At 41.6% G+C, this 27,945-nt stretch overlaps 2 protein-coding genes and 1 long non-coding RNA gene across 7 annotated transcripts in view; 2 read left to right on the top strand and 1 right to left on the bottom strand.

Moving 5' to 3' along the window:
* Pls1 (plastin 1) overlaps window positions 1-6,241 on the bottom strand; it is an 86,307-nt gene extending 80,066 nt beyond the window's left edge. The window contains exon 1 of one of the 4 annotated variants that reach the window (XM_060385506.1): window positions 6,114-6,241. The gene's annotated coding sequence lies outside the window, so the exon portion shown is untranslated. Of the gene's footprint in view, window positions 1-103; window positions 190-5,751; window positions 5,867-6,113 lie in introns of those variants that run through there. The other 3 variants (XM_021653084.2, XM_060385504.1, XM_060385505.1) reach the window with 3 other exon arrangements.
* LOC132654682 (uncharacterized) lies at window positions 5,835-12,564 on the top strand. Of its 2 annotated transcripts, none has more exons than XR_009592360.1 (4): window positions 5,835-5,966; window positions 6,984-7,234; window positions 8,962-9,001; window positions 12,185-12,564. It is a non-coding gene; the product is annotated as an uncharacterized LOC132654682 (long non-coding RNA). The 2 variants fall into 2 exon arrangements; XR_009592359.1 differs by having other exon boundaries at window positions 5,927-5,966; window positions 6,863-7,234.
* Window positions 12,565-14,479: 1,915 nt separating this feature from the next.
* The window catches only part of Atr (ATR serine/threonine kinase), a 101,611-nt gene continuing 88,145 nt past the window's right edge, over window positions 14,480-27,945 (top strand). The window contains exons 1-8 of the mRNA XM_060385496.1: window positions 14,480-14,613; window positions 18,321-18,412; window positions 19,570-19,719; window positions 22,451-23,328; window positions 24,184-24,362; window positions 25,326-25,517; window positions 26,787-26,977; window positions 27,517-27,669. Coding sequence (XP_060241479.1) covers window positions 14,555-14,613; window positions 18,321-18,412; window positions 19,570-19,719; window positions 22,451-23,328; window positions 24,184-24,362; window positions 25,326-25,517; window positions 26,787-26,977; window positions 27,517-27,669 — 1,894 coding nt within the window. The 5' untranslated portion in view covers window positions 14,480-14,554. The remainder of the gene's footprint in view (window positions 14,614-18,320; window positions 18,413-19,569; window positions 19,720-22,450; window positions 23,329-24,183; window positions 24,363-25,325; window positions 25,518-26,786; window positions 26,978-27,516; window positions 27,670-27,945) is intronic.

Here is a 27,945-nt window from a genome sequence, read left to right as displayed (position 1 = left end):
AACATCCTACCCATCCAACTCCTCACCCTTCTGTGCCCACAGTGTCATTAAGACACAATTTATAATGAAAAGAATAACATGTGAAATAATGAAAACAACTCACTTTTACAGAGGTCATGCACACACAACAGGCTCTTCCAAACACAGGAGAGCTGGATAGAGACAGGATAGAGACGGGATAGAGACGGGAGAGCTGGATAGAGACCAAAGCTGACACAGCTTTACATCTCACGTGACCTTAGACAGTAGCAAAGTTCCCAGCAACTGACTTAACCATTTTATAACCAATAAACACGGGTGTAGCATAAAGACCTCTTTCTCTTTTCTCTGGTTTTCATCAACACCCACAGTAAAATGCTAATTCCAAACCATACGACATGATGAGCTGTAGGATGTTAAAACAAGAATGGGTGGAGGCCAGATGTCCCTGGGCCTTCTTCATGCCCAGATTAAATGTCCTGGAAGCACCCAGAACAGCTCTGGGAAATTCCAATCTGGCTTCCATTTTGAGGCTCTCGGGAGAGGGCTGGTGGTTCATCAGGAGGAAGAGAACACATTTCCTCATGAACAACTTAGCAGATCACATGAGGTCAGAGCTTGGGCCTCACACAGAAGCTATGAATTACCTTTTATCTTCCTGGAGCTATGTGTGCCCAACTACTACACACTCAGAACTCAGCATTTTACAATCTTTCTTGCTTGCTTGCTTCCATCCTTTTTCAGTGCATGGATGTCTGTGTACCTCATGATGCCTGGTGATAGAGAAGGCCAGAAGAGGGCATTAGGTCCCCTGGAACTGGGGTTACAGGGAGTGTGAGCAGCCATGTGGATGCTGGGACTGGAACCAGGGTCCTGTGGAAGGGCAGTGCTCTGAACCTCTGAGCCATCTCTCCAGCTCCTTCAATCTGGGGGATGCATGGAGATGCTCTTTATGTATTGATTCTCCCTGGGGGTTTATAAACACACTCCTTTAGGCATGAAACTAAGACCCACACATAAAGCTTCAAGAACAGAATCCCGTCAGGGAGAAGAGCCCTTATGAACCCGGTCACCCAAAGTTGCTATGTTCTTACACAGACCCATCTTTTACCAGTAACTCCAGGGGCACTGTACGGCTCATTGCCCTCAGCCTGCACTCACACAGCTCTACCCACAGCCAATCAGAAACTCTTTTAATGTTCCATCCAGAAAAAAAAAAAAAAAAAAACAAAACAAAACAAACAAACACAAAACTGACTCTCTAGGAATGCTTCAAAGCAGAAGTGATAAAAGACCAGATAGAACAAAAATAAGTAACAGAAAGTTCTATTACTATTGTTTGCAACGACCTTTGGCCATTCTAAGCACCCAGCACGGTACCCACAGATAAAGAGATTATTTGAGCTCTCAGGGCCTGAAGTCAGGCAGTGCTGGGGTCAAATCTCAGCTTGGTCACACGCTGACTGCGTGACCTCAAACAGATAATTTTTATCCCTCTAAACTTCTGTTTTCTTATATGCAAAATGAAGGTAAGAGTTGCATCTACCTCATAGGATGCTTTGAGAGAATTAAATTTTGTCTGGTGTTTAGAAAACACTGGGAAACTAAACACTAATATAGTATTACTATTATCTTCAGAAAGCTACATGATACAATCATCTTACACAAGGCCATAACTACCTTAACATGTACTATCTGGGCATGTTTAAATACAAGGCACATCAGTTCAAACAGACTGAATGATTTGTCACTTGCTTAATATGGTTTCATTAAAAATTAGAAAGCTTCTTAGCCTGGCAATGGTGGCTCATACCTTTGATCCCAGTACTCAGGAGACAGAGGTAAGTGGATCTCTGTGAGTTTCAGGGCCAGCTTGGTCTACAGACTGAGTCCAGGACAACCAGGGTTACACAGAGAAACCCTGTCTTGAGAGGGAAAAAAAATTACAAAGCTTTTCTTCCCCACCCGCCAGTGCCAGTAGGGTTTCTACCAGGCTGGCCTCAAACTCAAACTCTGTGATCCTTCTGCCTCTACTTCCTGGATGCTGGGATTACAGGATTGCAGCCCCACACCCAGTTTATGGGGTGCTGGGATCAAACCTTGAGCTCCATGTATGCTAATTGGCCCATCTGCTCATCCTGATAACCTCTTAACTAGGCAAAACCTTCATTTATCTGCTGCTAACCACCGAAAGCTCATTTGGCTTGTCCCTCCCTAGCCATTTTTTTCTGAGAACAGCTATCACTGCCTGTGAAAAATGAAGGTGATCAATCATACCATGAATGTCTGGGGCAAGAATGTGCCCTCCCAACAATTTCCTCAGTGCTGTGTGTAGCTCAACAGAAAGACTGTGTTCTGATTTGCAAAACAGGCATTTGCAAACTCTCCCAAGTCAATGAGTGTATTCCAGACAGTTCTTGAACTAGGATTTAGGTTTAGAATCAATGCCTTCTGTCTTGTTTTTCTAGGGACAGTCTGATCACAGTTTATCCTTGTTCTCTCTTATCCTGCCCCGCCATATTGCTGGGTCAAAAAACATCAGTCTTCAGTATGACTCTCTCTGAGAGCATGGTTCTGGCACAGAAGACGATCCTAAGACCAGAAGAGCCTGCTGTCCAAAGACCTGGGGCTAACCTGCTTTTCTTCCACCTTAAGTAAGCTGAAGCTAGCAATTACCTCTCTAGACTCTTTTCAACTTCTACACATGCAGACTCCCAGGCCCCAGCCTCACCCAACACCTCAACCCCAACTCACAACCTCACATTTGATTATGAATCGGCTGGTGATTCTGTGTCTCTCGTTTCTTCTAATGACACAAAGAGTTCCTCCTCTGTACAGTGAGGTCATGGGCTACACAAAGTACTGTCATGTAGCTTATCATCCTAACCACCTACTTTCCTCGGGACAAAACACGATTTATTTATTCATGCAATTAACTGCTGAGTATCTGAACAGTGTCATGGTGAGCATGGAGTGTGATAACTGTCTTTCAAAGAGTTCCTCTTCAGGGATGAGAAGTAAGACAACCACAGCTGTAAGACACAGGAAAAGAGACAACATTCCCACTGGAAGTGCTTGCAAGATTTTAAAAAGATATTATAAATCCATGACCAACACCTCAATCCTAAAAGAGGAATTTTCAATACCTCTCCCTTCTCCATACCGAATCTTTTTTACCCCATTCTTATTTTATCTAAATTTTTCTCATTTTTCTTTGTTTGTTTGTTTGTTTTAAAAACAGGCTTGAAACTCACTAAGTCGACCAGATACACTTCAAACTGCTGAGAGCCTCCTGCCTCAGCCCTATTGGGTTCTGGGATTACAGGTAGACATATTACACGTGGCCTTTACATAATTTTTAAAAAAATGTATTTATTTTATGTGTATGAGTGTTTCAACTGCACGTATGTCTGTGAACCAGGTGTGTGCTGGATGCCAGAGGAGGTCAAAAGATCCTCTAGATCTTTTGGATCCTCTAGAATTGGTGTTACAGATGGTTGTGAGCCACCATGTGGGTGCTGGGAATCAAACTCAGGTCCTCTGGAAGAGCAGCTAGAACTCTTAACCACTGGCCCTTCTCTCTAGCCTCCCAGTTCTTTCTATTTTTTTTTTTTCTTTTCTGTTTCTTGAGACAGGGTTTCTCTGTGTAGTTGCTCTGCGGCTGTCCTGAGCTCACTTTGTAGGCCAGGCTGGGCTCGAACTCTCAGAGAAACCTGCCTCTTCCTCCCAGAGTGCTGGGATCACAGGTGTGTACCACCGTGCCCAGCTTCCATTTCTTAAACCTGTGTTCTCTACTCTGCATTTATGGTTAATCCAAGTCCTGCGATACCCTCCTCACTTGTGTTTTCACCCCATCTCAGCGCTCCCAACTAATCTGTGATTTCTGGAATCAGAAGTAAGGCCAACTTGCTTTTTGTCTTGACTGATCTCTTGTACTGCTCTAAGGTGACCTCGGTTATATCACAGAACAGGCACACCAAATCCCTTTACATGTCCCTCCTCCCACAAACAGAGGCTGAGAAGAGTGTGAAGTTAGTGCTGGGTGGGGCCTTTAGGTCATACACTTTCCAGCATTTACACACCTAACATCTTTCCAGTCAGAAAATAAGAACATGTCCTAAAACATAATTCAGGAAGCTGTATCCAAAGGGGAGAAGGGCAGCACAGGCGGAAGTCATAAAATACAGTGGGGTTATGGTTGGGAAGAGACCTAAAGCTATCAAAGGCTGCTGCTATCAGGGGAAACTACCAAGAGGAGGCTATGACTGAGCAATGAGCTCGAACAGGGAGGAGGCAAACCAGCACTGCGGGGTGAGAAGGGGCGTGGGGTGTGGTTTCAAGATCAGCACAGCCAGGAGGCTTGAGTGGGGGGCTTTTGTGAAACGAGCACCTGAGGTATGAGCAAGCTATAAACAACTGACCTCCTGCCTCCATCAGACCGCACAGGAGAAGCTGGGAGAGAAAGCAAGTTTGCCCAGCTAACCTGCAGCAAGAATATCAGAGAGGCAGGGTAAAAAGATCCCTGAAATCAGAAAAGCAGGTTCCCAGGCCCAACTTTGACCAGAGGGGCTACCGCAGGCACAGCAAGTCACCTAAGCTCCCTGGTCTCAGCTTTCTCATTTGTAAACTGAAGCAGTTGAACTGGCTGACCTCAAAGGTCCCTCAGTACAAAACTAGACCAACTGTGTATTATTTCTGTCATTAGAACATTCGTCTCGGCTGGGAAATGAGGGGAAGAGAGGGGGTCCCCTGTAGTCTCTTTCTACAGTTTTTTTTTCTTCCTCAACTTCAATTATCTGTTTCCTAAACTTACTACAATTATGTGCCTCCCACATCACAAATTTAACACTTTCCTATAGAATTTCACTAATGAATTAAGTTTAAAGAGGAGTTGATTACAAGAGGTGGGGTGTGAGTAAACGCCCTTGCTTCACCTTTGTGGGACCAAAACATCGGTCTCTGTATTCATCCCGAAATTCTAGTTATGATTTTACATTCCTCCAAAAAATGTTCACTCACTGTTGGCCCCGTACAGGGTACAGCTTTGAGATAAAATGCATGTCCCTATAAGCCAGAAAATGTAAATAACCAGGAAGGCTTATGTCCTTCTTTTCGATATTACCCATTGAAGATGGGTAATGGACGGGGGGGGGGGGGGGGGGTGCCGGGTGGGAAGGGGTGGTAATAATATTGAAAATTGGTTTTTGTTTGTTTTTATGTTTTTTTTTTTGTAATTTGTAAAGCCTGCACTGGAAAATGCAGCTTGCTGAACTGCACAAAATTCTTGGCACTTGACTTTCCCCTGATGACTGACATTTCTTAACGCTGCATCCGGAGGCCCCTGAGGATCTAAGAAAGTGCACCAAAATCCAGCAAACACGGATGCAATTTCATTCTGTCCCTGTTGGAGCCTAGGCACCAGAGGCAGACCGACCGAGCGGTCACACAACTCAAGAAGAACAACAACGGGATCAGAAAGCCCCGTCCACGGCCACGCAAAGTTTAAAACCGAAAACTTAGTCGCCTCCCCTCCTAGAGGCAGGGTACCACGGTGCGCTTCCTGGGCTGTGGTTTGTCTGAGCAGCTACGCTCGGGACTGCACACCTGAGCGCAGGCTCTTCCGCCGGGCAGGAGCGCGTCCGCAGGTGCAGGGGGCGCCTGGGGCGGGGAACCCGGCGCCGCTCACCGGGCGCCGCTAAGCCAGGCCTGGCTTTCCTGCACGGCCGCCCTCCCTCCCGACCCCGGCCCGCGTGCAAGCCCCGCAGCCCGTACCTGCGGCGGCCGTGGCCGATCGGCAGCTCCCGCCCGGGATCCCGGCGCCCTCCGGTCGGCTCCGCTCCGCTGCGGCCACCTCCCGCCCGCCTCTTAGCCGCTGCGCTCGCGCCACTGCGCATGCTCGTCCCGCACCCACGCCCGCACTCTGGGAATCCATTGGCCGGGTTTTAGTTGCTGCACCCGGGGGAGAGGTTCGGACCGCGGCGTTTCAGGTGCTGAAGAGGCTTAGGACGGGGGTGGGCGGGCACCGCGGGGGCCTCACCTGGGCTGCGCGCGCTTCACCCAGCTAATCAGGACCCTCTGCAAGCCTGGGGCGACTTTAACACAGGGGCTCTCAAGCAAGGGGGCGTTGGGCTCACCTGGAGGCTTTGGGCCGACCGCTTTGGCACCAGCGTTTCCTCAGTGATGCGCGCTTCTGCTGCTTGTTCTCGGGAAGCTGCTGCTGCCACCGGGTGTGCCCTGCCGCTTTTGAAAACCACAACCCAGAAGACCAGACAGTTATTAAAGTAAAACAATGTCTCCCGTCCTTCTCCCTTTCGGAGAATTTGGATAACCCTTCTTCAACAGCCACGCCTATCTAAAGTAAAGAGCCAAAGCCCACAGTCAGACAAACATGGGATCTTTTCTCGACAGCATGTGAGTCAAGCGAACGGAAGGCAGCTTCAGGAGTCCCTGCAGACTTTTCTGGTAACATAATCCACAGCTGTGCGGGGTACCACGCCACCCCTTGGCTGCCCTTTGACCTAAGGTCCTATGTGCCCCTTAAGCACCTAGTCCAGAACTGATACAGAACCGATAACAGTCAGGCTGGTAGGAATGCGAGTGAGTAAGTGAATGTGGAAGTGAGCCAAAGAAGGGTGCGCTACAGATTTCTCCGTGCCTAGAAAATCCCTTAACCCAGAGAGTCCCATAAACTTAACGCTTTTGTCTGAGCTCAGCTCTACGGAGAAGAATTGTGTGCTCACAAAATACTTAAGCATGAATGTACAACATGACCCATTTCATTCTTAGCTCTTATCTGAGAGAAATTAAAACACATCACACAAATCATAATTGAATCATAATGCAGGTGTCTTTTTTTTTTTTTTTTTTTTTTTTTCTGCTATAGCCAGTCTTGAAGGGATGGACTGTTAAGGGGTGAATGGAAAAAAAAAAAAATGTGCTGCATCAGTACAATGGAATACTACCTGGTACTAACAGGAATCACCTACTGAAACGCTTCCATACAGATTGCCACATCCTCCTATACTGAGAGTGAATCAAGAAAAGGCAAACACACAGAGACACATGGACAGAGAAAAGCTGGGCTTGCATGGTCTGTGCTCCAGAATGGAGAAGCCACAGCCCCCTGGAAGCTAGAGTGGAAGACCAGCCTGGATCACAAAAGGAGACAAGGAGACTGGCCCCCATCCCCAGTGCAAAGAAGGGAAAGAGGAAAGAAAAACAGCTGTCCGCTCAACAGACTATCTCACCACCGCAGGTAAGATTTTCAATCGCATGGAGAGAAGCCTGTGCTGTATGCCTTTAAGCCTAGCACTGGAGAAGCCGAGGTAGACAGATCTCTCTGTGAGTTCAAGACCAGTCTGGTCTACATAGTGAGTTCTAGGACAGCCAGAGCTACATAGTAAGACCCCTGCCTCAGAAATAGATAGATAAATAGATAGATAAATAGATAGATAGATAGATAGACAGACAAACGAATAAATGAATAAGATCTTGAGATTAAAGAAAAATAGGTAGGGAGGTTCCAAGTCAAAGTCCTCAGCTCAGATCTTATTTGATAAACTTACTCTGCTGAGAATTCAAAGATTAATCACTTAAAAGTAATTAAAGTCATGCCTGTAAGATCAAGAGTTCTAGGCCAGTCTCTACTACATAGCAAGTTCGAGGCCTGCCTAGGCTGCGTGATACCTTATCTCAAATAAACACATAATGGGGGGGAGGGGTGACTGAATAGTCTCAGTAGCAAGAATTCACACGGAAGCGATGTCTTATTTAGTAAGCGCAAGCGTACCATGTTTATAGTGAGCATGGGTTGGAGAGATGGCTCAGTGGTTAAGAGGATTTGTTGCTCTGGCAGAGGAACCGGGTTTGAGTCCCAGCACCCACCTGCTAGTTCACAATCACCCGTACTCCAGTTCCAGGGAGCCGATGCCCTCTTCTGATCTCCACAGACACCGAGCATGCCAATGGTGTGTAGACAGGCACGCAGGCAAAACATTCCCCCATAAAGTACAATGAATGCATCTAATTAAAAATGTTTTAAAACAAAGACCTGCGGTAAACAAAGGTCAGAATTAACCAGGGTTCCCTAGAGGAACAGAACCAATAGAATGAATCTGTATAATAAAGGGGACCTAGTAGACTGGTTTGCACAAAACCTGCTGGGCAGTCTGGGTCGTCAGCAGAGGCCATCTACACACTCTGGAGGTTGAGAACCCTGTAGCATGCTCAGCCCCCAAGGCTGGAAGCCTCAGGAGTCCCAATCTGTCACTGGATTTCTGGAGGGCTCCTGGAGAGATGCTGTCCACATTGGAAAGCTACAGAGGTGAATACTGATGTTGGCAGCACTAACTGGGCACAGGGGGTGGGGTGGAGGTAGGGGGCAGCCTGGTCTACAAAGCAAGTCCAGAGCTGCCAAGGCTACACAGAGAAACCATGTCTTGAAGAACCAAAATATGTGTGTGTGTGTGTGTGTGTGTGTGTTTGTGTGTGTGTGTGTGTGTGTGTGTGTGTGTGGGTGGGTGGGTGGGTGCGCGCGCGCACAAGTGGCAAAGTGAAGCAGGAGAGAAGCAGCTTTTTGCTAGGGCCTCCTTATGTCTGCAAGCCACTCACTGGAGGGGAGGGCCTTAGGGGAGGTTTTCCCCTCTAGGTTAATCCTTCCAGGAAATACAGATCCTTACAGTTGATTCCATATCCAATCAAACTGACAACCAAGATTAACTAGCATACCGTATGCTCCAGTTTTTCTGGATAACTCCCAATTCTGAATATTTGCTATCACATGAATTAGGTTCAGTCGTGTGTCTGGGCTGTTGTTTTTAAAAGAAATATTATCGACAAGTAATGAAGTGAGACTATTTTCTATATCTTCTATTTTGTTTGTATAAAATATTAATAGCTAAGAGTTATTGGGCTCCTATTTGGTACAAGTCACCACTTTAAGCACTTCAAAGTGTTGGGTTTTTTTTTTTTTCTTTCCCACAGATTATCCATAACAACCCTAAGAAACTATCTTCATTTACAGGTGAAAATTTTTTTATGTAAGATTTTGTTTGCTTGTTTGGTTGGTTGGTTGGTTGGTTGGGGACTGGGGAGAAGAGTATTTGCTGCACAAGCCTTAAGGCCTGGAGTTTAGATGCCCAACAGGGTAGCCAATGTAGGTGGATGCAGCAACCACCAGTAATGCCAACCTGGCGGGAGGGAGGGATGAAGGATTTCTGAAGGATGTTGGCTTGCCAGACCAGCCCAGTTGGGAAGCTCTGTGTTCAAGTGAGTGATCCTGCTGCTATATATAAGGTAGAGGAATCAAGGAGGACACCCAATGTCAGCCTTTAGCTACCACACACAAGTACGTACACATGCACCAAAAAATTCACATTTTTATCATAACACAACTAAATAAAAACTTAAGGCAACTAAATAACTAAATCTTCCATATAAAGACCCTCTTTTCTGATTCCACACTTTGCAAAGATTCGTCTGGATTATTCGCTTATTTTACCAGGCTCTTTGGTAGCAGAAGGGCCATCACAGGGAGAAAACCCTGCTGTTCACCGTCACTGCTAATGTTCAGCCATGTTTTTTTCTGTACTAACTACTGTACAGTCTCAAGAGCACAAAAGACCAGGATTCCAACTTAAGATCAATCCCAAAGTTGTGCTATTATCACAAAACTAGTCCAGGAAAAGATATGTCTTGACTCTGTAGATGTCCCGGACTTGTGAGCCCCTGCAACTCAGCTGGCATTTGCTCTCTAAACACAAGGTTTCGAAATACTGATAACCATAATCGGTGGTCGCCATAGGCACCACTTTCACTTCGAATTTCAGAAAACCCAGATCCATTAAAAACTGTTTATACCGGGGCCGGAGAGATGGCTCAGAGGTTAAGAGTACTGGCTGCTCTTCCAGAGGTCCTGAGTTCGATTCCCAGCAACCACATGGTGGCTCACAACCATCTGTAATAGAATCTAATTATCTCTTCTGGTGTGCATGAAAACAGAGCACTCATATAAATAATAATAATTAAAAAGAAAAACAAACAGAAAGCAAAAAAATGTTCGGCAGCCAGGCAATGGTGTCACATGACTTTAATCCCAGCACTCCAGAGACAGAGGCCAGCCTGGCCTACTAGAGGACAGCCAGGTCTGCACATAGAAACTCTGTCTCAAACAATCTAAAAAACAAAATCCAAAAAACCATTTAGCATATATTAACTTCACAAAACAATGGCTTTTACTGCCACCTTTTTGTTTTTGCACATAATATGCTTTGATCATATTTCAACTGTGCCATGACCCTCCCTTGCTTCCTCCTTGTCACATTTCTCGTCCCTAATACTTCTATTTTCAAGTTACTGTTGTTTTAACTTTTTGTTGATTCTTTGTGAATTTCACATCATGCACTGCAGTCTCACTCATCTCCCCTCTGCCCTGGCAACCTACCCCCCCCCAAAAAAAACCACAAACACACAAAACAAAGCGTAGAAAACATCTGTGTGTCGCAGTGTGTCCCTCTGTATGGCCCTCTATAATCACATCTTCACTTGCAAATGTTCATCACAATGAGTCATTAGTCTGGCTATTGTCGTTTTTAATCTCGACTCCACACATGAGAGAAGACATGTAATGTTTGTCTTTTCTGAGTCTGGCTTATTTGGTTGAACATAATACTCTCCAGCCCCACATGACTTCCTGCAGGTACCATTATTTCATTCATCTGTGTAACGGAATAATACTTCACTGTATTATGTAAGATCATACCGCCTTTAGCCATTCATCTGCTGATGGGACCTAAGTCTAACCACGACACATTCTGAATGAAACCAGGAAGTACAATACTGAGTATAAACATATTGTGCATATTTGGATATATATATATAATATATATTATATATAATATATGTATATAACAGAATAAAGTAGAGAAAACTATATACAAGTGAAAAGGCCGATATTCAGTTTGACATTCAGTTCAACTCTGGATTTATGTTGATTTTCTTTTCTAAAAAACATCGTTTAGGGTCTGGAGAGATGGTTCAGCGGTTAAGAGCACTGTCTGCTCTCCTAGAGGTCCTGAGTTCAATTACCAGGGACCACATGGTGGCTTCCACCATCTATACCCTCTACTGCCCTCTTCTGGCCTGCAGGTGCACATGCAGATAGAGCACTATCAAGCATAAATAAAATCTTTTAAAAAAAATCATTTAGAGATAAAAAAGAATAATTTAAGAAATAAGACAAAGATGAAAACAAATCTCTGTCCCCTCAACTGATCTGTTTTCTCTCCTGCTAGGCATGCCATGTGTATAAAAAATAGGGAATTTGAAATTGTGACTAAAATTAAAATGTCTAGCTTTTTAATAGAATTATATGAGTCAAAGTGAACAATCCTCCTAGAGTGAAGCGCACATCATAAGCGGAAGTGGGGAAAACAGTCATGTGCATTAACTGAAACAGGGGGCAGACTGTCAAAGAAAACCAGATGTGAGGCATGGCAGAGACTACAGATAGTCCCCAGACACCTTTCCCACTTTCACATATGGAATTACACATGTACCGAAGTGGCAGCATTTCACAGTTCTAGACAGTTGGTAACGTATGACCACGTGTGCACGATTTGCCCCAGCCTGTTACATGGCTTTCCTGGACAGCCAAAACTGTATTTTCTACATTTACCTGTAGCTAAAAAAAAAAAAAAAAAAAAAAAAAAAGTAAAATTTGAGCTTCCTTTCTGAGCCATCTTTACTCTGCGCCACTCCAGGCATGGCGCTCTCCAGGTTATGTGACGCACGCTCAAATTCCAGAGCTTCTCTCACTTTATCAGCTTGAGAGGCGACCTGGTAGATGAAAGTATTTTGAAAGCAGTAAAAAAATTATTCCAGTCATTACTATTATAACTTATACACCTTTAGGGTCATATCTGAGGTCTTTGCAATTACAATAGTTTGTTACCTATGCAGAAAGCTCCTGCCTGTGAGTAGTTTATGTCCTTTATGAATTGCCTCCAAATCCAGTGAAGCCTTAGTGTGTGTGTGTGTTTTTAACATATATACATACAACTGCGAAGACAAATGGCTTTACTGAGTGACTTACAAAACTAAGCAGGTTTGGTCTGGGCTGTAATGGGTGTCTTCAGTGTCCCCCTAGGTGTGACTGGTGCGCTGGTGCAGTCTGGCTATAGGGAATCATATGTTTTCCTTCATGAAGTTTCAGAATGGTGGTCTGCAGTTATATTGTTCATCACTTGAGACTCTACCCAGCAGACAACAGCAGACATGCTCTTCCTTGCGACTTTAACCCACGTATGACAATATTCAAATCGTAACCACCTACTGAAGAAGAGAGGGGATTAATCAGATTGGAGTTCTGCAAAGGCTGTAATTCCACTGCGTATAACAACTCCAAGTCACGCCAACGTCAGCAACTCATTTAAGACATCAGCTGCAGAGGACTGGCGATATAGCTTGGAATCAGACAATGTGAGCGTTCCGATTTAAGCTTTAGGGTTTACTAAAATGTATACCCTTTGGACTGTGCATTATACAATGAAATCCTGACATAATACAGCAAGTGAAGAAAAACGGTAATGCTGATAAAGTGTTGTGACGGGAATTGCTGGCCGACAGCTCCTACAGCGCCCAGCCAGAGCGGCACAAAGGTCTCAATGGGGTTGTAGTGCCACCTAGTGGTCATTTTGATAGTGCTTTATCACGGATAGGGTCAATTTTACGTACATGACTGATGAACATTTTCAGGTTGGTTTGTAGCCCCGTGGTCACTCTCCCTAGGACAAAGCTTAGCGGGGACATTGGATATGCCCACACTGAACTTTCTGCTTTAATAGTTCACTCTCCTCCCCAAATGACGTGATAAGCATGCATGAGGCCCTAGGTTCTGTCCTCAGCATCACAAAAACCAAAGACACAAAGTACGGAATGAGTTTGTATGCTAAGGCAGTGTGCATTTAAGTACAGAAAGTATTTGCTAAAACTGTTTATCTCATTTAAGATTTGTATTTCACAATTTATATTGATGTAGTACTGAATATACATGATTAATTAAAAAAAAGTACATAAAAACATATACTTCCTGAACATAGTGGCACACAACTGTAATCCCCACATTGAGGAAATAGGGGTAGTAGAATCATTGAAAGTTCAAGGCCAACCTGGATTGAGTTGCAGATTAACCAATGGTACAAACCAAGACCCTGTCTCAAACAAACAAACAAAAAGAAACAAATATTTAAATTTTTTTCAACAATACTAACCTAAAAAAAGCAAGGAGGCTCACTTTTTCTAGCTTGGTTTCCTACAGGCTCACTTTTTCTCCAACCCATTATGGCCTCATGTACTCAGACTAGCCTTGAACTCCTGCTCCTCCTGCTTCCACCCCCCAAAGACTGGGATTACAGGCGAGCACTAACACAACCTAGAATGCTTTTGAAGTAATTTAGTCAAGACGTGATGATTGACAAGGAGCAGGATGTGGTGATGAGATCTGACAGGAAACAGATGGGTTTGATATCTAGGAGCAGAATTTTAGAATTACAAACCAAAGGAATTTCAGATAAACTGGTGTTATGTCTGGGGATTTATTTAAAATTATTCAGCGTGGGGAAAGGGGGATAGGAGGGGTGACCATCAACGAAACAAACTGGTGAAGGCGCAGTTTGCAAGTGGGACGCTGGCACAAGGTTCCTGGTCAGATGCCCAACTGGGAGCAGTGGCGACAGAGAATCGACCAAATGACAAAAGTGCTGGTTGGGTGGTAGGCATAAGGAAATTCTGAACTTTTATCTTCTTTTGTTTATATTTGTGTTAGTCAGGTCTGTGGGAAAGTAAAACAAAACCAAAATGCCTGAGGACATTCAATCATTGTTTTAGTTCCTGGATGGCCAGCAACGAGCAAAAGAAACAAGACCTTGCTTTCAAAACAGCCAATATCAATGATTTCTAAGTGCTATGCGAAATATAAATAAATATAAATAAAAGATGGAGAGGGGGAAAGAATGAGTTGATACTGCTCGTATGTGTTAAGAGTCACGTCATTTCAGAAAGCGTACCTAAAGGAAAGGGGGCAGAGGAGAGAGTGCTCAGGTACAGCCGACTGAGACCCTGCAGCCAGGAGCACATCCCACCACTTTTTAATTTTGTTTTTGGAGGCTGTGTCGGTAATTATCCTTGTGTCCCAACGGCGGGGCCGCCCCTGGGTAAATACGAAATAGTGAAATATATAACGTTGTCGGGCCGTCCACCTCTCCCACCCAGATCCTGGGATTCTGCTCCGCTGAGCGTCCGAGTTTCAGCCTCCCGGAAGCAAGAAAAACCGGAGGAGGGGCACGTCCTCCCGCGGGAGAAGTGGGCGGGAACGTCCGCCGCCGGCCCCGCCCCCGTCGCTCCCCCGGGTCCTGCCAGACACGGAAACCAGCGCCTGAGGGCCGCGGCCCACAGCGGCTTCCGGGAGGAGTTTTGGACCGCGCGGGCCTCCGTCGGCGCTCCGCCTTCCGCCCCGGAGGCTGCGGTGGAGAAGCCCGGCAGCGGCGGCGGCTGTTTTGAGAGCCGCACGGTGTCAGCCATGGGCGACCACGGGCTGGAGCTGGCGTCCATGATCCCCGCTCTGCGGGAGCTGGGCAGGTAGGGCCGCGCGTCGTCGCCGGCCTCGAGGCGCCGGGCGTCCGCGGCCTGAGGCCGCTGGTCCCAGCGGCGGTTGGCGGGAGCGCGGGCGCGACCCACGTGCCAGGGTGCCCGGGCAGCGGCGGCTCCGCCCGCGGGGTGCTTGCCCACGCGAGAGGGGTCTCCGGTGGTCCTTTTACCGCGCCCATTTGCTCCTCGAGGGTTCTGGCGCTTCCGATCGCTGTCGGGAGAGGGAATCGGCTTGGGTTTTGCTTCGGCATCGAGGGAAATGACTGCCGAAAGGGCCGTTGCTTTCGGCCCGCCTGCGGACGTGAACCTCCCCGAGTTGGTCGATGCCCGTTACTTTAGTCAGAAACCCCGGGGACGGGCCACAGGGCCTCGGCGTCGAGGGTGCACAGCGTTACCCAAACCGAAAGACGGTTTGGTGTTCCATTTACAACGGGCTCTTTTTGGCAGCACCGTCTGCCGCCTTTCAGAACTTGGGTAGCAGAGTCCGGGGAACCTCGAGGCCGGCCAGGACGACCTTGCCCCCAAAAAGTGGGCGGGGGGGGGCAGGGGAGGAAACCGAATGCCTTGTTTCTGTCAGTCCCAAGAGTCAAATGAAAATCACGTCCCAGTCTGAAGAGTCAGTGCCACGCCCCTTCCCCGCCAGCAGGCTTCCCTCTTATCAGGAGATCTTTGCTGCAGTTATCAGTTGAAATCGCTTCTCTGTTTCTTAAGCAGCAAAGTTTGCCTCAGTAAGTCAGCGCTGACCTTGAGTCTGAGACATCTGCCTCCTTTTATTTTTGCCCTGTAACTGTGTCATTTCTTCCTGTTGGCCATACCAAAAAGCAAACAAGGACCTAGATTAGAAGATAAATGAAAAGAACACTTTTTTTTCCTAACTGCGTCATCACCCTGTGTGTTTTTTTTTTTTTCCACTTTGCATAAATGTGTCAAGTAGACTTTGTGAGAGTAAAAATAAAAATTAAAAATTTAAGTCTAGTAATCCATGCCTTTCTAAAAGTATATAAGTAAAAGTGACTTGGGAAAACTGATAATACGAATTTTGTTGTCATCATCACGGAAATTCTGTCTCAGAAAAGATGGAAGGCAAGGGACAACACCAAGCTTGTCCCCTTGACCTCAACACATACACCACGGCACAAGCACCTGTATCCATATACCTATGTCAGACACACATACAGACTTTTAAAAATAACTAAAAATTTTAAAGTGCAACAGCTGTTAATATAGTAAAGGTTTACATAATAATTTAAAAACACAATTTGGTGAAAAAAATGGATAAGGAAATTGGAGACACAAATCGAAACCCCGAGGAAGGTGGTGTGATGACTTAGAGGCCAAGGTAAGAGTCTCACTGAGTTTGAGTACAGCTTGGGCTACCAAGGAGTTAAAAAGGGCTATATAATGAGACCTTGTCTCAACCCCCCTCAAAAACAAAACAGAGAGATACCATTACCATAACTATTGTATATGTAAAAAAAATGTTAAGGATATGGGGAAATTGGAACCTTTGGTGCATTGTTAGTGTGGATGTAAAATAGTATAACTTAACCACTGTGGAAATTGGAATGAGGGTGCTACAAATGGGGGAAGGGATAAATACTATAAGTCAGCAATTTTTAAAAATATATATACTCCAAAGAATTTAAAGCAAGGATTTAAATATTTATTTTTACACTGTGGCTCATCATAGCATTGTTATCACAATACCTAAATGGTGGAAACAAATATTCACCAACAGTTAAGTAGATATAATCCTCCCAAATGTGGCATAAACATAGAGAATAGTGTGAAAAGGAAAAGTTCTGACATGCTACAACTAAACCATGGTTCTCAACCTGTGAATTGAGACTCCGTTGGCAAACCTGTATCTCCAAAAATATGTGTTATGATTTGTAACAGTAGCAAAATTACAGTTAGGAAGTAGCAATGAAAATAACTCTATAGTTGGGAGTCACCACAGCATGAGGAGCAGTGTTAGATTTGGGTTGCAGCATCAGGAAGGTTGAGAATCGCTGCTTTAAGAAATAACTCACAAATGGGTAAATATGATATGCCACTAGTATTAAGAACCCTAAAATAGTCAAGTTCATGGAGATAAAATAGTGAAGTGAATATTGCCAGGGAATAGACGAGGGGAATGGTAAGTTATTGCTAATTAAGGGTATTATTGCAGTTTGGGAAGGTAAAAAATTCTAGACATGGGTGTGAGGCAATGTGCTGAACTTACTGCTATAGAAATACATATACCTTAAAATCATAAAATAGTAAACTTTATATAACTTACATTTTATCAAAATAAACCCAAAAGATATTTTCTAAAATTAATCTGATCCTGTTCAGTGTTCCCTTTGTGAAATTCCAACCTTCTTGGCATTTACAGTCTTCCTGTTCTGTTTGTCTGCTGGCCTTTCTGTGTCTCTTTATGGTTCTTCTAACTTTAGCTTATGTGTCTCTCTGGTCTTGTTGATAATTACACTTGGGATTAAAACAAAAACGTATTTACATAACATAACTGAGTTTTTAAAGAAACCCAGACTTCTTTGCCTCTCTCTCTCTCTCATTTCTTTCTTTCTCTTTCTCTCTTTTTCTTTTCTCTTTCTCTTTCTCTCTCCTCTTCTCTCTTCCTCTCTCTCTCTCTCTTTCTTGTCTTTGTTGGGTTTTTTGAGAGACGGTTTAACTGTGTGACTGTCCTGGAACTCACTCTGTCGACCAGAGATCTGCCTGCCTCTCATTCCCAAGTGCTGGGATTCAGGGCATGTGCCACCAATGCCTGGCCCCAGAACTTATTTCTTAAAGAAGCTCTGGCTACAAATTTTCTAAAGGTCTAGATCAGTACTGTTTAATGGAACTATAGTAGAAGCTACATATGTAATTATTTAAAATTTCTTAGTAACCACATTTTTTAAAAGTAGGAAGGAGAAAAGTAAAATTAAATTAGTAATACGTTTTAATAACTTATTATATCCAAATATTATCATGTCCATATGTAACTGGTATAAAATGATTAATGCAATGTTAACTTTTTTGTGCAAGTGTTAGTGGTCTAATATGTATCTTATAATACGTAATAATCTGGAGTAACCTCATTTCAAGTGTTAAATAGTCACACGTGGCTAATGGCTGCCATTTTGAATTGCACATTTCTAAAATCTGCAGGTTAGATTCCTGTGTTGGCATTTAAGCATCTCCTCTCCGCCAAAATAAATTAGTAATGTCTTTAGAGTTTCACTTTTATGCAGTAAAATAACACTTAAACTAATCACATTTAGTAAATTCAACTTTACAGAGTTTTCCTAAAGATTAAAAGTTAGATCCTAAAAAAAAAAAAAAAAAAAAGTTAGATCCTTTTAAAGAGTAAGAGCTTTTGGCTGGTGTAGTTTGGGAGACAGAATTTCTCTAAGCAGCTTATGCTGGCCTAGAATTGCTAACCTTCTGCCTCAGCTTCCAATTATAGGTATGTGCCACTGTGCCTCTCATGAAACATTTTTTTTTACATTAATTTATTTACTGGGAGGGAGGGTCACACATATTACGAATGTGGAGATCAGAGGATATGGTAGTTGGTTCTACCATGTCAGGCCTGTTGATGAAACTCAGGTCAAGCTTGGCAGCATGTGCTTTACCTGCTAAGTCATCTTGCTGGTTTCCATCCGTGCCTCCTAATGAGCTTCTTTTTTTTTGTTTTTTTTTTATTTTAGTGCTACTCCAGAGGAATATAATACTGTTGTACAGAAACCAAGACAAATTCTCTGCCAATTCATTGACCGAATACTTACAGATGTAAATGTTGGTAAGAAGGAATTATTTCTTACAAACTTCAATGGTTTTCCATATAACATGCTACCATTTTTTCCTCTAGGCAGTTTTAGTTATAGAGCTCGTATTTGTTATAGACACTTATTTTAAGCAAATTGTTGCTCAGTATTGCTGTTACTGAAAGCATAATGTAATTTAGATCTTAAAACCAAGTTTTTGTTCCTGTTAATAACCATGATTTTCTACTGGCTTCCTAGAGTTCTTTGATGTGTTAGCTATAAAACATTTGACCAAGTCCAACCATATGACTTATTGACAGCTTGTAGACACATAGCAATAGCCAAAAAAAACCAAAACAAAACAAAAAACTGATTAAGATAGAGTGGAATTTGATACCAGGACATTTTATGATTTATCATAACCATTTAAACTTTGTTCTTTTCAGTCCCCAAAGTTATAGGTTGCAAAAAAGATAGCAAAGGACTATGAATCCTGGCAAGATGTGGCTTCATTTGGTTCTCCCACTGTCTGACCACTTGCCTCTCCCCTCTGCCAATTCCTTTCCTAGGAATTCTTTCTAGAATTGTTTCCTTTTATCCTGAGTTACCATGTTAAACTGTTTTTAATTTTTTTAACTCCTTCACCAGATTATACGGTTTTTTGTTTGTTTGTTTTCAGATTTAGCATAGTGCATGTCATCTTACAGGCCTATGTAATTGGCAGATGTTTGTAGAGTGAGGTGTATTCTAGATGAATGTACATGGTTTTTAGACATTTAGAGTTAGGTGACAGGCCAGAGCAATGGCTCAGACATTGAGCTTGCTACGCAAGCGTAAGGAGCTGCCTCTCCGTTCCCAGCCGCAGCAGCGCGCACCTGTAATCTCAGGCAGAGCTCTGGAGCTTCCCGGTCCAGCCAGTGCAGTTAAATTGGTGAAATCTAGGTTCAGTGAGAGTTCTTGTCTCAAAAAACAAGGTAGAGAATGATGGAGGCAGACCCCAACATTTACCTTTGACTTTCACATACACCTTCTCACACACACACACACACACACACACACACACACACACGAACATATACATAAACTTAGTACCATACACATATAAAAATATTAGATAAGATCATCGTATTTCACCATATATCAGTTTCTTAACAAAAGCTCTTTAGTTTAAAAAGAAACTCTTATCTCTCAGTTGCTCTAGAACTTGTAAAGAAAACTGACGCTCAGCCGACCTCTGTGATGTTACTTGATTTCATTCAGCACATCATGAAGTCTTCTCCACTTATGTTTGTAAATGTGAATGGAAACCAGAGTCAAAACGAGGCCAAAGACAGTTGTATTGGTAAGTATTGTTATTTTGTGTTAATCTTCAACCAGTTTTATGAGATCTCTTTTCTGCTTTTTTTTTTTTTTTTTTTTTTTTTTAAATATCACACATTCATGAGTACATACTCCCAAAAGTCATAATAATTGCTATACATTGATGGGAAAGGTGAAGGCAGTTTTGTTTTGTTTTTGAGTCAGGGTCTCTGTATACCTCTGGCTAGCCTAGAATGAATTTTGTAGACCAGGCTGCCCTGGAGCTCAGAGATCTGCCTGCCTCCTGAGTGCTGGGATTAACAACATGTGCCACCCCCAGCATTTGCTACTTACTTTTTAAAGTTTTATTGGAACATCCTGAGTTGTTACAAATCTGGATTGGACATTCTATTCAAAGATACTTACACAGGATGTGGTGGTGTACGCCTTTAATCCTAGTGCTCAGGGATATAGGCACTTAGATCTCTGAGCTGGAGGCCAGCCTGGTCTACATAGTAAGTTCCATGTCAGCCAGGGCTACATGGAGAAACATTTTCTTAAAAAACCAAAACCAGATGTCCTTGGTGTATGGTGAAACGTCTTTCCAGTGTATGCCCGGGAGTAGTATAGCTGGATCTTGAGGTATGGCTTTTACCAGTTTTCTGAGAAAGGGACAGATTTATTTCCAAAGTGGTTGTACAAGTTTGCACTCCCACCAGCAATGGAGGAGGGTTCCCCTTTCTCCACATCCTCACCAGCATATGTTGTCACTTTAGTTTTTGATCTTAGCCAACAAGGACATTTGCTCAACTATGTTCATAGCAGCTTTATTCGTAAAAGTTTACATCCCCACCAGCAGTGGAGGAGGGTTCCCCTTTCTCCACATCCTCACCAGCATGTGTTGTCACTTTAGTTTTTGATCTTAGCCAACAAGGACATTTGCTCAACTATGTTCATAGCAGCTTTATTCGTAAAAGTTTACATCCCCACCAGCAGTGGAGGAGGGTTCCCCTTTCTCCACATCCTCACCAGCATGTGTTGTCACTTGAGTTTTTGATCTTAGCCAACAAGGACATTTGCTCAACTATGTTCATAGCAGCTTTATTCGTAATAGCCAGAAACTGGAAACAACCTAGATATCTTTCAACTGAAGAATGGATACAGAAACTAGTACATTTACACAATGGAATACTACTCAGCCATTAAAAACAAGGAAATCATGAAATTTACAGGCAAGTGGATGAAACTGGAAAAGATCATCCTGAATGAGGTAACACAGACCCAGAAGACACACATGGTATAGACTCGCTTATAAGTGGATTTTAGTCAGATAATACAGGACAGACATACTACAATGCACAGACCCCAAAAAGATGAGCCCAATGGGCATCTTAGACTTCATGTGGGCCCACTAGTTAGGGGAGTGGGGATATCTCTTATGTGGACTATGTTACCTACTCTTTGATCACTTCCCCCGATGAAACTTCCCTACCAGGCCACAGAGGAGGAAAACAAACTCAGTCCTCATGTGACTAGATGAGCTGCAGTGAATGGGTAGGGAGACTCCCCTATTCTAAAGAATGGGGGAGAAGGGATGTGGAAGGGAGGGTGGGACTGGGAAGAGAGGAGGGAGGGGCCTATGACCGAGATATAAATTGAATTAATTAATTAAAAAAAATTCAAAACCAAACCAAAAATATTACTTAATTGCCTTTTAAGAAAAATTTGCTTTCTGTATGTTAAAGCTTTTTTCTAGGCTTTTACCTTATTGCTACTACCCTGTTGATTTTTTTTTCTGGTTCTCTTATAAAGGGATGCAATGCAAACTTTTTCCTTTATAATGAAATGTTTTATAATTTGTTGATAGTATTACAAGTATCTGCTTTGCTAATATATCCTTCAAAAAGTGTTATTTGACTCTTGGCCACCTAGGACTAGCTTTGTTGCTGCTGCTTTATATGATCTTATTACCGATGTTCTCTATTTCCTCTCTCCTAAATTCTTAAATTATACAATAATCACGGTTTCAGTCTTAGCTGTACTGCATAAAGTATGGCCTATAACCCACAGTGGCTTATGAAATAACTTTAAAGCTAGTAACATTTAAAACAAGATGAGGAGGAGGATGCAGGCAGTCCTGAAGAGACTTGATAGTCTGTGGCCATTTGGTAAGGGAGGAGGAATTAATAAATGAATGAATGAATGACGTGTATATGGTTAAGGAGTTGAGTCTAGCACCTTAGATTTGATAGGTAAGTACTGTAACACTAACCCATACCTCCAGTTCTGTATTCAGTAGGAGCTGAGTGGTTGTGGCCTGCCCATATAATTAATTCCTAGGGGTAGTGCAGAAAGGTCATTTGGAATTTAAGGTCGTCCTTGACTACATAACTTGGGCTAAATGAAGTATTATTTCAAAAACAAAAAAATACGGTTTTTGTTGAAGGCGTGATAGTAGCTACTATTTGTTAAATATTTATTATGCTTTGGGAACTATCCTATTTCACATATATTTCTTGGTCATTACAATGGCCAGTATAATATAGATATCATCATGCAGTTTCAGAGCTGTAAAGTTGGTGTAACTAATAGACATGAGCTAGAACCATTTTAAACTCCAAAATTGATACTCTGAAGTACAGCCTTTCTGTCATGTAGGAAATGTAGACTATTCTCTTAGTGAAATTTCTACTCTAAAACTCAACCATCAAGCATTTAGCATATTCATACTTATGATATACTTGCTCATTTAATATGTTTTGTTTGTTTCAAAGAATTCAGTCATTGGATCATTACAAGACTTTTACGGATTGCAGCAACTCCATCCTGCCACGTGTTACACAAGAAAATATGTGAAGTCATCTGCTCACTATTATTTCTTTTTAAAAGCAAGAATCCTCCTATTTTTGGGGTACTCACAAGGGAATTGCTCTATGTTTTTGAAGACCTAATTTACCTCCACAAAAGAAATGCAGTGGGTGATGTTATGGAATGGCCAGTAGCTGTTAATCGATTTTTAAGCCGATTGGACGAACACATGGGATGTTTACAGCCAGCTCCTTTGCAATTCATGAACATGCAAAATGTAGAATTTATTGAAGTCACTCTATTAATGGTTCTCATTCATATTGTTCCAACTGTGTTTTTTAGACGACAAGAGTTGTTATTGTGGCACATAGGCTGTGCTTTGCTAGAGCACGGTAGTCCCAAAATCAGGTCGTTAGCACTTAGTCTTTTAACTGAACTCTTTGAGCTTGGAGGACTACCAGCTCAGCCAGCCAGCACTTTTTTCAGCTTATTTTTGGAATTGCTACAACACCTTGTAGGAATGGATGCTGACCAATTGAAACTGTATGAAGAGCCATTGTCAAAGCTGGTAAAGACACTATTCCCCTTTGAAGCAGAGGCTTATAGAAATATTGAGCCTGTCTACTTAAACGTGCTGCTGGAAAAACTCTGTGTCATGTTTGAAGATCGCGTGCTCATGCGGCTCAAGTCTGATTTGCTGAAAGCATCATTGTGTCATTTACTGCAGTATTTCCTTAAATTTGTGCCAGCTGGGTATGAGTCGGCGTTACAGGTCAGGAAGGTATATGTGACAAATATTTGTAGAGCTCTTGTAGATGTTCTTGGAATTCAGACACATATTGGGGTAAGTATTTATTAAGACTGCACATGAAGTTTTGTTCACTTGTTAAGGGTGTGCCTGTGTGTAGGATGTAGTAACAAAAAAAAAAGACCATCTCACACAATAATGGCATGTAAAGGGCATAATGATTTTCGTAGTTTAGTTTCATTCTCAGACTTTTTACTTCCATTCCAGAAAAAATGTATTCATTAGGTTAGTGAACTGCCAATGGAATAGATTGTTTTAAAGTAGAATTTATAAAATATGTGTTTATAGCAGCATTAATTAAAAGGGGGTTAATTATCTAATTGGAGAAAACTTAATCATTGAGATTTTTTTCTGTGAATGATTTTACTTTAGAATAAGTAATTAGTGATGTCAGATTATACCATTTTTCCTGTTTGGACTAAAACTTAATCATTTGGAGAAAACTTAATCATTGAGATTTTTTTCTGTGAATGATTTTACTTTAGAATAAGTAATTAGTGATGTCAGATTATACCATACTATACTCAGATGTATAGTAACTTGATTCAGTATTTTAAGCATTAAACATTTTAGTCTATAAAACTTATTAGATTTATAGTATAAAAAGTTAATGATTCCCTTATAAAAATTTTTTGGATAGCATTTTGAGAAAGGAATGGGAAATTACAGTGTGTATTTGTTATAAAACTTTTTAAAGGAATAGAACCATCCTTAATAGATAAAATATAAAATAATATTGATTGATGTAGATATTTGGTTTGCCTTATAAGACTCAGAAATAGTTTAGCTTCCTATAAAACATGTAACTAACACCTAATGTATTTTCTTTTTATATATAATGTAAACATATCTCCTAAGAGGTGGTATTTGAAAATATTTTTGTTTTCTCAGTACTTGTTGGGACCATTTTATGCAGCCTTGAAAATGGAAAGTATGGAAATTATTGAGAGAATTCAGTACCAAACTCAACAGGAAAATCTCAGTGGTAATAATGAAGGCGTGTCACCAAAGAGGCGGAGACTCAGCTCCTCTCTCAGCATTTCCAAAAGGCCATCCAGACAGTCTGAAGAGTATGACACCATCTGATTTTACTTTAGAAAATTCATAAAACTTTATCTTAAAAATAAATTTTTGTTAACTATTCTGATTTAAGAACACAAAGAACATCTTTCTAAACATAGGCAATAAGAATGCTTAAATATTTTGGTAATTGTGATCTACTCTAGTATGACACTATATAGATAAATATAGTTACTTTGAATGTTTTTTCATGCCTTTTTAATTTGGCTTTTTAATATTTGAAAAGTCAGCCTGTTTGCCTGTTGTATTTCAAATCTTAATAAATAACACTATTTTTTTTAATGTAGCCAGAGAATTGCTATGGGTCAGCCAAACTGAACATCGTTTTAATTCTATCCTAATATAGATAAAAGTTGATAATATATTTTTGTTTTATTTTATTATTATGATTACTGGTGTGAGCTCACTCCTATAATCCTAGTAGTCAGGGAAGTAGAGGCAGGTGAATCTCTGTGAGTTTGAGGCCAGCCTGATCCTGAATCCAGGACAGCCAAGGCAACACAGAGAGACCCTGACTCGAAAAACCAAAACCAAAAAGAAAAGAAAAGAAAAAAAATAACAATGTTTAGCAACAATTGCTGGTTGGTTGTGTGTGTGTATGTGTCTGTCTGTCTGTGTGTCTGTCCGTCTATCTTGTCTACGTGTGTATATGTACCACAATGAATGTGTAGAGGTCAGTGGGAATGGGTTTTCTCCTCTCACGTAGGTTCCCAGGGATCAAACTCAGATTCTCAGGCTTGGCAGCAGGTGTCTTTATCTGCTGAGCGGTTTTTGCTGGCTCTTGTTTTAACAGAGGCGTTTACTTACAAATTTTTTTGCTGGAGTTTAAGCCTAGGGCCTTACGTATATTAAATGAGCACTCTATTCCTGAGCTGTAACCCACCTTATATTTTGTTTGTAACACATTTGGATCATATATTAATATCTCCTACTGTGATTATAATTATTTATAGACTTAATCATGTGGATATGGACAAGAGGAGCATATTATGGAATGTACTGAAACAGAAAGCTGAATCCCTTCAGATTTCCCTTGAATGTGGGACTCTAAAAAGTTCTGTTGCTGAGGTGTTAGAAGGAATTACTGTTGTATTGCAGCTGACTGCTCTCTGCACTGTTCACTGTTCTCATCAAGACATGGATGGGTAAAAAAAAATTCAAATAATATAACTTTTTTTTATTATGTGTGTATGATGTGTGTGGGTACATGTGGAGCTCAGAAGACAACTTTGTGGAGTCAGTTCTTTCCTCCTTTTACATGGGTTCCAGGGGTGAAAGTCAGGTCATCAGGCTTTCAGGACAAGTGCTTTACACACAGACTCCTTGGCTCATAAATGACTTTCATTGTTTTCTGTCTGGGCTTCCCTTAATGAATTTATATTTACCATTTTAAGAAATTTGATTATTCACTCAATTTCTGTGACCTTAGGACTCAAACTTGGTAGTGAAGTAGGTAAGACATTTTCTGTTGAATGCCGGCTAAAGGCTAAGCACTGTATTAAATGTTGCTTCTGTCTTACTTAATTGTTATGTCAATCCTAGAGGTAAATGCTGTTACACCTACTTTACCAATTAGAAGTTCAAGTGCAGAAAATGTTGACTCTTTTTTTCTCTTAAGCCTAAGTAACTTTTCCCAAAGACATATGATGTGAAGACAGCAGAATATACTTATGTGAAACTCAGAAACTCATGTTCTTTTGACTATAATTCTTGAAATAGAACAGAAATTTAGAACTCATAAGAGACATTTTCTGTTCAGTATCGTTAATATAAATTTCTATTAAAAGAAACAAATACGCGCACGCTTTTGAAGATTTACTTTTACTGCCATAATTTAGGACAGCTTGTGATCATTCTGTACTTTCTGACTGATTCGTATTGACTAACCAATACAGAATTATAAAAGAAGAGATTATTGGAAAATAAATCATTTCTCACTAACTTTAGACTTGGAGACAAATTGAAGGAATAGATTTTTAGGTTCTTGTCCATTTATGTAGAGTGTGCCACATCAGTTAATAATTACACAGACATGTCTTCTATCATTATTTAAGCCTGGTAATTAATTAAGCCAACATTCAAAGATCCTAGATTACTCCCCACATCACAAGAGTGATATAAGAGGCTGAAGCAGGAGGATTGCTACTAGGTTCGCCTAAGCTACAAACTAGACTCAGTGTGTCTTTCCTCCCCTGTCCACCGCCCCCCAAATACACACACCACAAACAACACTAGAAAAAGAGTGACTTCCACCAACATAAAGAGAATACATTTAAGCATATTGACTTCAAAGGGGCTTAAAGTTATAGGTTAGTTCTGTACTCTATTTTCCTTTGGCTTTACTAAAATATTATACTGGACTATAACAGAATTCTTAATTTTAATGTCTTTTTTTAAAAATGTACTCATTGCAGCCATAATTTCAAGGACTGTCAACACAAATATAAGAAGAAATCTCCAGTAGTGATAACTTGGATGTCTTTGGATTTTTATACAAAAGTGCTTAAGAGCTGTAGGAGTTTGTTAGAATCTGCTCAGAAACTTGAACTGGAATTAGTTGTTGACAATGTGGTGAGAATTTGTGATGCTTTGATGTATATGCAAGGTGAGTACAGATAAGTGATAGACTAACTGTTATCATTGTAGATACAGGCTTCCTGGTTCTACCTGAAGTTTAAATACTCGAATTTTTAATTTTTCTGTTAATTACACTTGTGGTAGTTTTTGAGTTTCACATTTATTTGTGTACTATTTTGATTGATTTTAGTCAGTAGTCATTTATTTGAAACATTTCCATGTTTTGGTTTGAGAATCTGAAGAATATTATGATCTGAATAGATAGTATGTGGATGCATATATTTTAAGCCACATCTGATTTCCTTGGCCTCACAGACTGCAACATGGGCCTGGAAGTTAGCTCAGTGGAAGAATACATGTTAAGTCTATGCAGGGCCCTGAGTTTGCCATAGACCACTTCCAGCTAAAATATGAGATTATTTGTGGTCCTTCATTTTAAGTCTTTGTTTATTTGAATGTTGGTTGCAATTCTGCTTGATGTTTTGGATATCTACTTTCTTACTGGAGAAAAAAAGACTAATATGACAGGAATAGGAATAATTTATGTCCTTTTGTCTGTCTCTGTAGTAAAAACTTCATTTGAGGATCATATTCTAGAAGAGTTATGTGGAATGCTTTCCCTTCCATGGATTTATTCCCATTCTGATGATAACTCTTTAAAGTCGACCACGTTTGCTGCTGATCTTCTGCCACTGAGCCAGAGGGTTTCTGATAGCTACTGTAAGTAGTCACAGAATTGTCGTCTGATGGATAGAGCTTATTTTGTGTGTAATTGATCTCTGAATAGCGTTTATAATACTTTATCACACTTTTTTTTCCTTTGGTTTTTTTTGAAACAGGGTTTCTCCGTGTAGGCTTGGCTGTCCTGGTCTAACTCCGTGTAGACCAGGCTGCCCTCAAACTCACAGAGATCCACATGCCCATGCTTCCCCTAGTGCTGGGATTACAGGCGTATACCACCGTGCCTGGCTTAAGCACATTTTTCAGTAATTAAAA

Source organism: Meriones unguiculatus, chromosome 6 (assembly GCF_030254825.1).
Source record: "Meriones unguiculatus strain TT.TT164.6M chromosome 6, Bangor_MerUng_6.1, whole genome shotgun sequence".
In the NCBI taxonomy this organism is placed as follows: Eukaryota; Metazoa; Chordata; class Mammalia; order Rodentia; family Muridae; genus Meriones; species Meriones unguiculatus.
The sequence above is the reverse complement of the archived record's forward strand: the minus strand, read 5'-3'. Positions and strand labels throughout refer to the sequence as shown.